This window comes from Thermobia domestica, chromosome 11, assembly GCF_964235325.1.
Source record: "Thermobia domestica chromosome 11, izTheDome1.hap1.1, whole genome shotgun sequence".
NCBI lineage: Eukaryota > Metazoa > Arthropoda > Insecta > Zygentoma > Lepismatidae > Thermobia > Thermobia domestica.
Window position 1 is genome coordinate 232,378,210 of NC_137464.1, and position 16,636 is coordinate 232,394,845.

A 16,636-nucleotide genomic window follows, 5' to 3' on the forward strand; every position below is an offset into this window, starting at 1 on the left:
AGTGTCGCTATTTTTTCTTTACAGAGTGTAGGCAAGGAGGAAATACACGTATACCCACTACGAAGTCCACTTGGTGAGAGCTAGGATTGAACCAGAGACCCCACGCATCAGAGACGAACATTCTACAACTGTGGCACCTTGGCTTTCTTTTACGTCTCTGGTTGTGACATATTTAGTGTATTTTCGTACGTTTCTGGTTGTGACATGTTTAGTGTATTTTCGTACGTTTCTGGTTTTGACATGTTTAGTGTATCTTCGTACGTTTCTGGTTGTGACATATTTAGTGTATTTTCGTACGTTTCTGGTTGTGACATGTTTAGTGTATTTTCGTACGTTTCTGGTTGTGACATATTTAGTGTATTTTCGTACGTTTCTGGTTTTTACATTTTTAGTGTATCTTCGTACGTTTCTGGTTGTGACATATTTAGTGTATTTTCGTACGTTTCTGGTTGTGACATATTTAGTGTATTTTCGTACGTTTCTGGTTGTGACATGTTTAGTGTATTTTCGTACGTTTCTGGTTGTGACATATTTAGTGTATTTTCGTACGTTTCTGGTTTTGACATGTTTAGTGTATCTTCGTACGTTTCTGGTTGTGACATATTTAGTGTATTTTCGTACGTTTCTGGTTGTGACATATTTAGTGTATTTTCGTACGTTTCTGGTTGTGACATATTTAGTGTATTTTCGTACGTTTCTGGTTGTGACATATTTAGTGTATTTTCGTACGTTTCTGGTTGTGACATATTTAGTGTATTTTCGTACGTTTCTGGTTGTGACATATTTAGTGTATTTTCGTACGTTTATGCTACACAATTATGTTGACCTATGGCCTATAAATGATGTACATCAATTCTATGCATATTGACTTAAGATCTTTCTTTTATGTTTAAGCTTATATGTAACTCTTGTTGTGTAATATTAAAATGTTAAATCCTATAGCAGCCTAAGGCCAAAAGTGCTGTGAAAAATTTATTTATTTGTTTATTGTCTTCAACAGAGAATATATTTTCCAATTACAGAAGAACTGAATAAAATATTTTACAATCTTGCTATTATAATAGATTTACAAGAAATAAATAATAATAGGAATATGAATAAAGATTATACAATTAATCTTCTAACAAATTATTTAAAATTGGAATAGCTCCAGTAGCAAAAATACATAAAATTAACACACTTATAACAGTGGTGCCCACCATCCCCCTTATGGCCATGACGCACCCCCCAATTGTATATCCGTAGGTGTTCTTCCATGAAAAAAATATTCTTTTCGATTAATATTAACACCCCTTCAAACATATTTATATAGATTTTTACCCCCCCCCCAATATTTCAATGACGCAGTTTGCCTCATAGCCCCCCCTTGGTTGGCACCTCTGCTTATAAAGAACTAATCTATATAACAAGTACATTTTATAGAAAGTTATTAAACATTCTAACGGAATAATTGACAGTGAGTTTGGTATTACATAGTAAAATATAAACACAACAATTTCTGTGATATAATATTATATACTTTGCACATTCGAACCAATGATGATGAATTTCTGTAATACTCAGTTCTAGGTGTATCATTTAATAATAACTATCTCTGTCAAGTATTTACCATTTTTACATTAAATTTAATTAGACTCAAAAATGAACCATTATCATATATACGTACCTCTAATAAGTTTGTATAAAAATATTTGGTCATTTATTCTTTGTCTAGTAGATAATTTGATATAACAAAATTCATTTAACACATTCTGGTATTATATCCTGTCTAATAGCTGAGACTCTATATTTCTGGAAATATAAGTAACGTAAAAATCTTGAATTGCTTCTATTTTATTAGATTGGGAGAAGATCAAAGTTTTCTATATTAAGGATCTGTATTCCAATTTACTTCTTAATAAACTGTTAAATAAAGCTTCACTAGAATCAATTGTTTTTAAGTTTACTACATTTCTATTAATAAAACCTAACTGTTTGTATGTACATCCTAAAGTCTGTGACAAACATCTTGGCATTTCAGCTAAACGAATAAAACTCAAGCTCTGACGCAACGTTGCCGAGTGCTAAGGGGTGTGGCTATGGCTAAGCAGATGAATTATAGCGCGATCAGGTGGCAGAGGATGGACGTGGATGTGTTACAAAATCAACGTGGCAATACTGTTCGCCTCGCATTTGCTAGCAGCTTTTAAAGGGAACTTGGAGCGCCGCCTTCAAATGGCAAGATGTTTGTCTCGCCGTTTAATTCTAAGTATATAAAAAAACTACATGTACTGACTGATATAGGATACCTCCGATTGACGTGGAAAGTTGAAACTTGAATAATTGTAGCTTTTCGGGACTAACCAACAGAAAAAATGTCAAAAGTAAATATATTTAATTTTTTTAGGAAGTCTAAAGCAGGATGAAGGAATTCCCCATGTTATTTAAATAGGCGTTTTTTTTTTTAACTTATACTCTCATATTTTAGGTACTTCGAATTGGAATAAAATCTTAAAACTTGGTATGCTTGTACGTTTTTGCCAGCGTTTACTAACTAAATCACCAAAAATAAAAATTTTCAAATTTAGAGTGGTTTTTAGGGAAACTGAAAAATCTCTTCCATGTTATTTACACTAAACATCTACACCACAAAATGTTTAGGCACTTCCGGTGGGATTAGAATGATTGAATTTGGCATGATTGTAGTCTTCCGGTACTAACCCACAGGAAAATTGCTAAAAGTGAATATTTTTAATTTTTAAGAAGTCTAAAGAGGGTATGAAGAAATTCCTTTGTTATTTAAACGGGTGTTTTCTTGGGACACAGAATCTTATCATTTTTAGATAATTGAAATAGGGAAAGAAATTCGAAATTCGGTAGAATTGTGGGTTTAAGAAGTGCAAGGCCGTAGGCCGAGCAAACGTGGGAGTCTGGGGGCGGAGCCCCAGCTAGCCAAAGACTAGTTTCTCTATATAATTCACGTGATTATTAAATGATAATTTTGATCCTATGTTACACCCAAATTCTTAACATAATTTACCTTCTAAAGTAACTATTTATTAATCGTATATTCAACTTCCGGACTATGCATAATATTACTAAATACAATATAATTACATTTCTTGACATTAAATTGAAGTCAGAATATGTGGAAAAAAATATTTCTCCTTACTCGTAAAAAAAAAAGAAAAAAGAAAGAAAGAAAGAAAGAAAGAAACAAGAAAAAAGCTGTGAGCTACAAATCAGAAAATGTGGGATAAAACATTCAGTCTTTTCAATTCAATCAAAATTACATACAATTAAATGTAAACAATACACTGAATGAATAAAACTTCTAATTAACGTCAACAGAAGATGGTAAAAAGCCTTCTTAACGAACATTTGAAATGTAGAACTATCGGTAATTAATGGAAACAAAGTTAAACAAAAGCAACAGCAAAGCCTAACAAAGAAACACTTTTGTTTGGCTTATTTTTATTTTATTTATTTATTTATTTATTTATTTTTGCTCTCTTAAAAATAAAGTTGCTAATGTGTTTGAACTGTCAAAACCAAATATTTTGGCGCCAATAATAATTTGTTTATAGACAAATGAGTGCTGAATATAACAAAAGGAAATTATTATTTTTTTAAAAAAAAATGCAGATTAGTGAGTAATTTCTTACACGTTTCAAAAACTTTTCCTTTTGTTAGCAGAAGAAGAAAAAGATAAAATAAAGAAAAAGTAAAAAGAAAAACTTTCCATCTATTAAAAAAATAGTTAAACGGCTTTAAAAATCAAGAAAAAAGGGAATTAGGGGCCATAAGTTCATTCAATACCATTGCCAAGGAGGATATTCTTAATCGATAACAGAATTACCAGTCACTAATGGCTGAAAAACCTTTTTTTCCAAGGTCGTCTAGATGCACTGTCGGCTTCCAGTTTTGTTATTTTTTTAAAAGATACTTTTACTTTTTCACGACTACTACACACACACACACACAAAAAGCTGAAAAATAATAATAAAAGAAGTATATAGCAGCATGCACGTTAGTTGTATAAATAGGCAGGTAGATAGGTAAGTTGGTAGTGGTCTTATAACACAAGAAAAACCCCCAACCCAAGGTCACTCATTGCAAGGTCAGGGTTTGTTGCCCCGTTTGAGGCCGCCCACCCTTCTGCTGGAAAAGCAAAGTTGTCGAGTGGGTGAGTGTATGTGTGTGTGTGTGTATGTAGAGAAGACGTCAGTGGGTGGACGGCTTTATTTCATTGGTTAATTAAAGGATTGCAGAGCCAGAGGAGAGGTAATGATCATACAAAAGAGTAAAAACATAACGGAAGGTGGAAGATTAAAAGAAAAGTATTTTGAAAAAAAAAAGAGCAGAAAAAACTATAATAGAAGAACCTGGCACTTTTTTCGGCCTTAATATCTGCTATGAAATGTCAGGCATCTTGATACTATATAAAAAAGTCAGAATGCCTCATATTAGAGGAGCATTCATTGACATTTACGTGCAAGTTGCAATGACGTTATAATTTTCCAGTTTTTAAAATGAAGATAGAACATTAATGCTGATCAGGAGTGCATCCAGAATTTTTTGTTCGGAGAGGTCCAATACTATAAGCCACTACGTTTATATAGTATTGAACGGGTACTATTCTGTCTGAAAAGATGGTAAGTAATTTAAAATACTTTCACCCAGGGTTAAAAAGTGGATCTGAAAAGGTAGAGGAACGGTAGGTAGTGGCATGACGTCCCACCGTCCCCTGCCTATCTTTGCCCATTGTAATTTTTTAGGAACTGGGGGTAAGCCGTACATATTTTTGGAGGTGGTGGGACGGCGTCTCCCCGCGTTTTCCCTCACTTTTACCCCTGCTTTCACCTATATTTTCAGGAGGGAAAATCATAAAACTAGATTGTTTTTTATGAGAGAAAGAGTACAGATGAAGTGTAAAAACAAATTTTCGTGCTACATCAATTATTTTCCTGTTAAACAAGTATAGTTTTATTGAAAAGGTGTACAAATGTGTACTGAGTTAGGGAGTTTTTTAGGTGGAGACCCATTGGACCCCCCGCTCTGAGTGCGCCGGTGATGCTGATTCTCAATCTATCCTTTCACTCTAGTTCCACAATTTACAGTTTACCATATACTAGCTAAAACGTCCGTTCTTCGACTGGGAGAATAGACAAATGAAAAGTATTTGAATCGATTCACCCCATTAGCATATCCATTTCAACGAAAGTGTTATGATAAAAATTCGTAATCTCACCCTTGTATCACTTCTCCTCATATCCTCATATCCCTTCTCGATTATTTTTACGTTACCCTTTCCCACTCCTCATCCCAATGCCAACGACAGATGAGTGACGACTTAAACGGCATCGAGAGTGTCACTATACATCTCAATGACCGCAAAAATTATTAATTGGCCACTAATATCGGCCGTTTTAGATCATTTATACATGTCACCTCTTTATATCCTCACCACTCAACTACTTCTCACTCCCATATCGATACTGTGACAAATACGTAAGTCAAAACTAATCAAATTTGGTGCAGGATCTAGGAGAATTTGGCTGTTAAACATCTTTACATTAACTTTTATTTATATTGAAAATTCCCGCTCCTCGCTTAATTTTCTTTCCAAAAACTCTAGGCGATGTTTCCCCTTGTTTATAATAAAGATTTTATGTACTGAGTTTCAGCTTTCTAACTTGAAGAGGTCATGAGTTGTTATATATACTTAACCCTCTTTATCCACTTAGTATTCGTCCTTCGGGAAAACTAATGCGATAAAATCTAATTAGGTCATGGTCTATATATGAACCAAAAATTTCAAAATCGGACCAGCAGTCTAGGTGGATTTAGCTCTCAAACGTTTCATTTTTATATACAGTAGAATCAATGTTAACTGACTACTGCTGGATCCTGGTCAGATAACGTAAAAATCTCTTAAAGCGAAAATCACCAATTCATAGCCCTTAAACTGTATTACATTTTTATTATGGTTTAAAATTTTTTTACAGTATTATAATTCAATAAATTTAGCTTATCAGAATCAGAAGTTTCGACCATAAGCTACTCCTGTGACACTCAGTTGAACGAAATATTGTTTATTGAATAAAGCGAACTAAATTATTACACAATTAAGAGATTTATTTACACTATATGTTTTGATTTTTAAAAAAATACAAAACTGAAGAAATTCGATTGAAGATACAATTCTAAATCAAAAAAAAAAAAAAAAAAAACACTATTTCCTTTTTATAAGTTGTCTTCTAAGCTGTCGATCATTGAACGTCTGACCAAAATCAGTTTAATACTTCTATTTTGTTAAATTCAATACAATCTGCTACAGAATCAGGTACATATATTTTTCAGCTCGACCCAGCTAATTCTCTTAATTCTTCTCCACAATCACATTTTGAAAACTTCTAGCCATTTTTAATCAGTTTTGCGTAATGTTCATGCTTTTTGCCCCCCATACAGTACAATACTCCACACAAAGCATTTCATTAGTCTTTTTCTCAACTCTTTATTCAATAATAATAGTACTCAAATAAATTAGAAAGTTTTACTTATTTCGCTTATGCTCAAGGAAACGAATTATTAAAAGAAAGTAACTGATCATTAAAGAAAATTGATGAAATCAGAATCTGGAATAACCCGTAGACAACACACAGACACGGTATTATGTACAGTCCGCAGCAAAAAAAGAAAAAAAAAACCTGCAACATGAGCTTGTAAGTTTATTGTGAAACTACGGCTAACAGCGCAGGGAATCAAGATTAGGGATGCGCACGAGACGAGTCGAGACAGGATTTTCCTGACAATATTCGAGTCGAGACATGGCTTTTCCAATAGTAAAATATACATTTTTCGAGTTGAGACATCACTTTTACAGCACATTTTCGAGACGAGACAGCCACAAATCTTGTCTCGTGCGCATCACTAATCAACATAATGTCTAAGTGGCACGAATCACGCCAGGAGAAACATCGGCGTCCTCCCCTGCACACTTATTTTGGAGCTAAAGAATTCGTCGTTTCACAATAAATTTATATACTCATGTTGCAGGTTTTTTTGCTGCGGACTGTACCGCAAACCCACATAAGCTAGAATTGTACCACGGACCCCTCATTTTAAGTGAGAGCTTTATCAGTGTGCCACCGTATCCCAAATAATAATAATAATAATAATAATAATAATAATAATAATAATAATAATAATAATAATAATAATAATAATAATAATAATAATAATAATAATAATAATTGGTTATTGCACTTCCAGTCATGATTAAAACCCCATACGTAGATCTTTAGTCTTATATTCATATGTGTTAGTGAAATGCAATCCTCTGAGGAGAGGAAGAAGAAGAACCTTACCATTAGATATTAATCTAATAACTCCATCGTTTCTTTTTCTCCCTTCCTCCCAAGGCACGGAGACCTATCATAATCCGCCCACTTTTCACCGCCATCTTCTTTAGTTACCACCACACACGAAGTCGTTCCAACAAGAAAGCTGTTTGTGAAAGGTCTTCAACCTTAGCTACCTAAAAGGATTTCCAAATCTTATTTTCTGATTTTATTATAACATTAAAAGATTGTAGGAAGTACTAATTATTTACGTAGGATAAACTTAAAGATTGAATTCTGATAGACAGTATTTGTAAGTTATTAGGATCACGCTAGAAGGCGTATTAGTACATTTGCCCGTACGAACGTACGTTACTTCACACAATAACTGTTGAATTAAAGCGATCTTTTTTTATTTTGTATTTTGCTTTCTTCCAGCAGATTGCTAGAACGATTATCTCCGCAGAGTTCGTTAATGGAATGAACCCGTTAATATTTTTACGGGTAAAAGTGACTAACGGTAGCTATCCTTATCCCATTTTCGTTAATTGAGTCAATCCGTTAACATCTTCACGAGTCACGATGACTAACGGTAGCTATTCTTCTTATTTTCGTTAATTGAGCCAATCCGTTAACATCTTCACAAGTCACGATGACAAACGGTAACTATTCTTACCTCATTTTCGTTAATGGAGTCAATCCGTTAACATTTTCACGAGTAAGGTGGCTAACGGTAGCTACCCTTATCCCATTTTCGTTAATTGAGTCAATCCGGTAACATCTTCACGAGTAACGGTAACTGACGGTAGCATTCCTAATCCCATTTTCGTTAATTGAGTCAATCTGTTAGCATCTTCACGAGTAAGGTGACTAACGGTAGCTATCCTTATCCCACTTTCGTTAATGGAGTCAATTCGTTAACATCTTCACGAGTAACGGTGACTAACGGTAGCTATCCTTATCTCATTTCCGTTAATGGAATCAATCCGTTAACATCTTCACGGGTAACGGTGACTAACGGTAGCTATTCTTATCTCATTTTCGTTAATTGAGTCAATCTGTTAACATCTTCACGAGTAACGGTAACTAACGATAGCTTTCCTAATCCCATTTTCGTTAATAGCGTCAATCCGTTAACATCTTCACGGGTAACGGTGACTAACGGTAGCTATCCTTATCCCATTTATGTTAATGGAGTCAATCCGTTAACATCTTCACGAGTAACGGTAACTAACGATAGCTTTGCTAATCCCACTTTCGTTAATGGAGTCAATCCGTTAACATCTTCACGGGTAACGGTGACTAACGGTAGCTATTCTTATCCCATTTTCGTTAATTGAGTCAATCTGTTAACATCTTCACGAGTAAGGTGACTAACGCTAGCTACCCTTATCCCATTTTCGTTAATTGAGTCAATCCGTTAACATCTTCACGGGTAACGGTGACTAACGGTAGCTATCCTTATCCCATTTTTGTTAATGGAGTCAATCCGTTAACATCTTCACGAGTAACGGTGACTAACGGTAGCTATCCTTATCTCATTTCCGTTAATGGAATCAATCCGTTAACACCTTCACGAGTCACGATGACTAACGGTAGCTATTCTTATCTCATTTTCATTAATTGAGTCAATCCGTTATCTTCACGAGTCACGATGACTAACGGTAGCTATACTTATCTCATTTTCATTAATTGAGTCACTCCGTTAACATCTTCAGGGGTAACGGTGACTAACGGTAGCTATCCTTATCCCATTTTTGTTAATGGAGTCAATCCGTTAACATCTTCACGAGTAACGGTAACTAACGATAGCTTCCCTAATCCCACTTTCGTTAATGGAGTCAATCCGTTAACATCTTCACGGGTAACGGTGACTAACGGTAGCTATTCTTATCCCATTTTCGTTAATTGAGTCAATCTGTTAACATCTTCACGAGTAAGGTGACTAACGGTAGCTATCCTTATCCCACTTTCGTTAATGGAGTCAATTCGTTAACATCTTCACGAGTAACGGTGACTAACGGTAGCTATCCTTATCTTATTTCCGTTAATGGAATCAATCCGTTAACATCTTCACGGGTAACGGTGACTAACGGTAGCTATTCTTATCTCATTTTCGTTAATTGAGTCAATCTGTTAACATCTTCACGAGTAACGGTAACTAACGATAGCTTTCCTAATCCCATTTTCGTTAATAGCGTCAATCCGTTAACATCTTCACGGGTAACGGTGACTAACGGTAGCTATCCTTATCCCATTTATGTTAATGGAGTCAATCCGTTAACATCTTCACGAGTAACGGTAACTAACGATAGCTTTGCTAATCCCACTTTCGTTAATGGAGTCAATCCGTTAACATCTTCACGGGTAACGGTGACTAACGGTAGCTATTCTTATCCCATTTTCGTTAATTGAGTCAATCTGTTAACATCTTCACGAGTAACGGTAACTAACGATAGCTTTGCTAATCCCATTTTCGTTAATGGAGTCAATCCGTTAACATCTTCACAAGTCACGATGACAAACGGTAACTATTCTTATCTCATTTTCGTTAATTGAGTCAATCCGTTAACATTTTCACGAGTAAGGTGACTAACGGTAGCTACCCTTATCCCATTTTCGTTAATTGAGTCAATCCGTTAACATCTTCACGGGTAACGGTGACTAACGGTAGCTATCCTTATCTCATTTCCGTTAATGGAACCAATCCGTTAACATCTTCACGGGTAACGGTGACTAACGGTAGCTATTCTTATCTCATTTTCGTTAATTGAGTCATTCTGTTAACATCTTCACGAGTAACGGTAACTAACGATAGCTTTCCTAATCCCATTTTCGTTAATAGCGTCAATCCGTTAACATCTTCACGGGTAACGGTGACTAACGGTAGCTATCCTTATCCCATTTATGTTAATGGAGTCAATCCGTTAACATCTTCACGAGTAACGGTAACTAACGATAGCTTTGCTAATCCCACTTTCGTTAATGGAGTCAATCCGTTAACATTTTCACGGGTAACGGTGACTAACGGTAGCTATTCTTATCCCATTTTCGTTAATTGAGTCAATCTGTTAACATCTTCACGAGTAACGGTAACTAACGATAGCTTTGCTAATCCCATTTTCGTTAATGGAGTCAATCCGTTAACATCTTCACAAGTCACGATGACAAACGGTAACTATTCTTATCTCATTTTCGTTAATTGAGGCAATCCGTTAACATTTTCACGAGTAAGGTGACTAACGGTAGCTACCCTTATCCCATTTTCGTTAATTGAGTCAATCCGTTAACATCTTCACGGGTAACGGTGACTAACGGTAGCTATCCTTATCCCATTTTTGTTAATGGAGTCAATCCGTTAACATCTTCACGAGTAACGGTGACTAACGGTAGCTATCCTTATCTCATTTCCGTTAATGGAATCAATCCGTTAACACCTTCACGAGTCACGATGACTAACGGTAGCTATTCTTATCTCATTTTCATTAATTGAGTCAATCCGTTATCTTCACGAGTCACGATGACTAACGGTAGCTATCCTTATCTCATTTTCATTAATTGAGTCACTCCGTTAACATCTTCAGGGGTAACGGTGACTAACGGTAGCTATCCTTATCCCATTTTTGTTAATGGAGTCAATCCGTTAACATCTTCACGAGTAACGGTAACTAACGATAGCTTCCCTAATCCCACTTTCGTTAATGGAGTCAATCCGTTAACATCTTCACGGGTAACGGTGACTAACGGTAGCTATTCTTATCCCATTTTCGTTAATTGAGTCAATCTGTTAACATCTTCACGAGTAAGGTGACTAACGGTAGCTATCCTTATCCCACTTTCGTTAATGGAGTCAATTCGTTAACATCTTCACGAGTAACGGTGACTAACGGTAGCTATCCTTATCTCATTTCCGTTAATGGAATCAATCCGTTAACATCTTCACGGGTAACGGTGACTAACGGTAGCTATTCTTATCTCATTTTCGTTAATTGAGTCAATCTGTTAACATCTTCACGAGTAACGGTAACTAACGATAGCTTTCCTAATCCCATTTTCGTTAATAGCGTCAATCCGTTAACATCTTCACGGGTAACGGTGACTAACGGTAGCTATCCTTATCCCATTTATGTTAATGGAGTCAATCCGTTAACATCTTCACGAGTAACGGTAACTAACGATAGCTTTGCTAATCCCACTTTCGTTAATGGAGTCAATCCGTTAACATCTTCACGGGTAACGGTGACTAACGGTAGCTATTCTTATCCCATTTTCGTTAATTGAGTCAATCTGTTAACATCTTCACGAGTAACGGTAACTAACGATAGCTTTGCTAATCCCATTTTCGTTAATGGAGTCAATCCGTTAACATCTTCACAAGTCACGATGACAAACGGTAACTATTCTTATCTCATTTTCGTTAATTGAGTCAATCCGTTAACATTTTCACGAGTAAGGTGACTAACGGTAGCTACCCTTATCCCATTTTCGTTAATTGAGTCAATCCGTTAACATCTTCACGGGTAACGGTGACTAACGGTAGCTATCCTTATCTCATTTCCGTTAATGGAATCAATCCGTTAACATCTTCAAGGGTAACGGTGATTTTAACTGTATCTCTCCTTATACTATTTCCTACTATTGATATAAAGGTGTATAATTGTAGAATGCTAGAAGCTACAAATATCACCGTTAGATGGCGACACACATCTTCCATTGGCTGACATCTACCGGACAAAATTGAAACTTCATGATTTTCTTTACTGAAATGAAATGACATTTTTGAGTTTTACGTCCCACGGTTATGCCAGTTAGGCTAAAGGACACGGTGATGATGAGAGATGAAGAAAGTGGAACTAGGAGGAAACGGAAGGATCCCGAGAAAACCCACGCACTCGGTGTTTGTCCACCACAAAGTTCACTTGACGGGAGCAGGGTTTGAACCCGGGACCCCATGCACCAGAGATCAACGCTCTACCACTGAGCCACCATGGCACCGATTTTCTTTACTGTCTTTAGCAGAGTATATTTGAGAATTACTCAGTGCAGAGTGTTTCAAAATTGAAAGTTTGGAAGGTGATATATACATATAACGAAAAAAGCCAATGTCTCTAATGAGTTATCCGATTACAGAAAAAAGATTGCTGTTCACTGTAGTGATTCAAGACAAAGACAATGACCACTCTTGTCTCGGACTTGATCTTCCACATCCAGTCTTGATCATAGCCAGACGCGCATCCGGGAATTTTTGTTTGGAGGTATCCAAGCCTCCAGACAAGCCATTTCATCTATGCAGTACTGAAGGGTATGATTCTGCAACCGAAAAGATGATTGCAGAATACTTCCAGAAAGTAATTGTAGAATACTTCCACCTATAGGATCTATTTTAAGAAAATATTGATACAACTAGGACTAGATTGTTTTTCTAAGAGAAAGAGTAGAGATAAAGTGTAAGATCAAATTTTTATGCTACATCAATCATTTCTCTGTTAAACAAGTGTAGTTTTATTGAGAAACAAATGCACATATATTGAGTTAGAAAGTTTTCGAGGGGAGATCCGGACCCCCCCCCCCCCCCGTGGATGCGCCTGTGGTCTAGGGTTTGGTATTGCTAGCAAGAGTCTTGCAAATCTTGCTTTTAAGAAATCTTATACTTTTTATACGTAAATTTTACTCTGGATATAACAATAAAAAGCTATCATTGTCTGGCTTAATGTGTCAGTAGTAACGGATATTCACGTATATTTTCTAAAAGTAATATTGTTCACCTTCATGTGTGTATGATATGAGTGTTCAGAATTACCGAAGTTCAATTAATCAAGAAGTCTTATTATAATTCTCTCGTCATTTGATTACAAATTCCGAATATTTCTTTTTCCCCCTTCTCTTATATTCTTAAACGCAGTAGGGGAGAGTGTTGTACCTAGAGCATAACGTACCTAGGAACATTTGTAATTTCTGGTAGGCGCTGCAGCCTGTCCGCGTTCTGCAGTTTGTCTGAGCCATTGAACAAAACTTGCGGTGGTGATACAAATTTTAAGCTGTGTTTTGTAAATAATTTCGTACTGACATTATTGTGATTATAAACCATTGATGAATTTACAGTCAACAACATAGTCATCGTTTTCAGCGTTTCTCGGTAAGAACAGTACACCACTTTCTCCTTTCTGCAGTTGTAACTTATAAGTTTGAAAACAAAATTTCTGAAACATGGCGTCCTGTTGTACCAAGAAACACAAGCACATAACAAACCTTGGAACATGTTCCTGGGTGCATCACTACATATATTTTTTGTTATTTTATTGCAGATCACAATGCACGAGGTAAATCTGGTGTAAAGAGGGTGCCTGTCGATACGGAAGTCATGAGTAAAGTTATTGAAGCTCTTACAGCTGAATCTGGTACGAAGATCACAATTATGGAAGCCTGCAAAGTATACAACTCGCTGTGCTTTCTACGAGTTTGTCCATGTTCAAGGAATCTGGCGTACAGACTTACAAATATGCTACAAATTCTCATGTGAAGCGGGTATTTAGTCTTCAGGAAGAAAATCTATTGGTGGAATACATAAAAAGTTGCAAAAATGAGCTATGGTTTGCCAAAAACGTTGTAAGATATTGGCATATAAATATGCAGTTGCAAATGGTAAGAAAATTCCTGACCCTTGGAATGTGGAAAAAAGGCTGCGGAATAATGAATGTGTGGTTTCGTGTTAAAACACGGCAACGAATTGTCGATAAAAAGCCAAAACCTAAGAATTTGACTCGTTGTAAAAGCTTCATCAAAGGAAATGTTGACTGCTTTTTCAAAAATCTTGAAGATGTTCATAATCGTTTCGGCCTCATTCCCCAGAGAATGGATCTTTTCCTTTGTTTTGCGATGATAACGAAGACAGTGTGGATGAAGAGTGCATACATTGCAGACAGTCTTAGGCTAGTTTTAGACGGAAGTATTTATCGTAGCAAAAATCGTATCATCGATATCCTACCGTGTAAAGTAGCAAATGCTATAGCATTTCCCATGCCATGGCATATCGTATGGCATTTCTTGTCGATAGAACCTGCTCTATTTCGTAGCATTTTCCTCAGCATTTCTGGTCCGATGGCAGCGCCGTGGTGTGTTAAAAAGGAGCGACAGATTTTGTGTCAACTATCCATGGTTTTTGTTTTGTGTGGGAAATTGAATTGTAGTAAAGAAAGATGAGTTGGAGGAGGGATGCTCTTTGCCCACATACTTCTTTGTGATTTTCGTTTTGTAATATGACCGGCGAGAACTGTTGTTACAATTACTATAGCTTTAGCTACCTCACGCTTAATTTCAGAGCCATAATTGCGCTCTTCTGCAGTGATTTGCTTGCCGCGTCACGACAGATGCTTCTCAAAATGCTACCGTTTAAAAGCACCATATACTTTTGATGCCATAGAATTAGTAGGGGAGCTTAAGGCACAAAAATGGCCAAACCCTGCACTTTGTGTTAAAAAGGTGCCACTCGGATATGTTGTTCCCCTGATCCAACTAAGCAGGAATCGAAGTGGCCCCACTCCGACAGGTGGCCAGAATCCAATATGGCGGCTATCAAAGATGGCCGCCTCTGCGAATTCATAGTGTTGGTTTTAGAGGCCTATATCTCCTTAACTAATTGTCCAATCTTCTCGATTCAAAAACTAAACGACGTAGAAGATAACAGGGTCTAATAAATTAGCAAAACGTTTTACCTAACACTGAAATTAACACCTACAGAAATTATTTAATTTGGAACTTTACATTTCTTATGATGGAGTTTACTCATATTTTTTAAAATAACAAGTAAACGGCTGGGATTATCGAAAACGTTGTCGTATAAGTTTTTAAAGAGTGTTAAATTATCTTTCGTTTGGTGTATAGTTCATTCAGATTGGTTAGTAAATAACGAAGTTATGACAATTTAAAGATTCGGGTTGAGTCGATTGATTTTCCCAAATTTCGAACGAGAGTTCATTTACCGTAATAAAACATCACTGATGGATGCTGCATTGTACGAAGCAAATAATTCACTTGCGATGTATTCTTCATAAGTCCCAATTTCACCAGAGCACAAGACAGCTTGACCGAGCCCGGTTATATGAATCCAATATGGCGGTCATTAATTATCATCCATAAAGATAAGTCTTTTTCGAAATATTTATTGCAGTGTCTAGATTTATAAAGAAGTACGACAAAGCAATAACACAACAGTTTCCTCTTCCCCATTCATCTTCCTCACAGAGTAAGTATGGGAAAGAATGAACTCCAAATCATGTTTCGAAATACGTTAAAAGAATCGGATAGAACTGAGTGTTAAAAAGCTTGTAGTAATAACAACTGCACTATTCTCGAAGTATTTCCATTGAAAGTAACAATGGCGTAAATCTCGTGTAAGTTTCGGCGGGAATAGTTCGGAATCAGACAAAAACGCAAAGTTTGAGGCCCCTATGCAATTCTTGTGTTACCAAGAAGTCGTCGATTCAAAATAATCGATCTTCTTAAATTGTACAAAACACGGTTAGTAACGATTATGAAGAAGCCTGAATCAGAAGAAATAGAAGTTCATAGCACAAGATTTCGTGAAAGGATTTTTCGTCACAGGCCTGAGCTAACAGCTCACGTGTCTGGCAGAGGATATGTTTTACTTTCAGAAGGATCTGACATAATAAGTGAGCTGGAGAAAGACATTGATGAAGATGCTATGGCGCTAAGTCGTGTTGTTAAGATGCTTCGAAAGGATATGGCAAACCACAAAAGTCATTTTGCATTAAAATTTGAGAATCATTGTCAGGAAGATTCTGTTCCTCCTTCACTAAAAACTGCTGTTAATATATTACTTTATGGTTCATCTGTCACCCCTGATAGCAACGCAAATCAAACAACTTCATCTATTAGTCAACTTATATTTTATAACTTCCATCAGAAAACAGGTGATATTGAAACAGAAGCAGCAAGGCATAAACGCAATAGCGAGCCACCTCTTTCTCTCTATGTTGGGCTGAGCGTGTATGCTAAATCTCGTAAAAAAATCTCTCATAAATGAATTGCATTCACTAGGCAATTCGTCTACACGTGTACAGGAAATATCTTCAAGTCTTTCTCAGTGCTTGATAAATCAAAGTGACGAAAGGAGTGTGTCCTTCCACTCTTCGTCGAGGTATTTTAACCGTTGCAGCATTAGATAATATTGACTACAATTCTTCTAGCACAACATCAAAGGATTCTTTTCATGGTACGAGCATTTCTATTTTCCAGCATCCTTCTAAGGATAACCCTGGCAATCGACGTGACCATGTCTCACTGGATAATGTGAA

General features: G+C 36.3%; 1 protein-coding gene across 3 annotated transcripts in view; it reads left to right on the forward strand.

The window, feature by feature from the left end:
- The window catches only part of LOC145664814 (uncharacterized), a 106,372-nt gene extending 91,542 nt beyond the window's left edge, over positions 1 to 14,830 (forward strand). For 2 of the 3 annotated variants that reach the window (XR_014127523.1, XM_081731804.1), the window contains one exon: positions 25 to 1,849. Coding sequence is in view for 2 of the 3 variants with exons in the window: in XM_081731804.1 (XP_081587930.1) it covers positions 25 to 84 (60 nt within the window). In the remaining variant the exon portion in view is untranslated. Of the gene's footprint in view, positions 1 to 24; positions 1,850 to 13,627 lie in introns of those variants that run through there. The other variant, XM_081731805.1, reaches the window with a different exon arrangement.
- Positions 14,831 to 16,636: the final 1,806 nt, after the last annotated feature.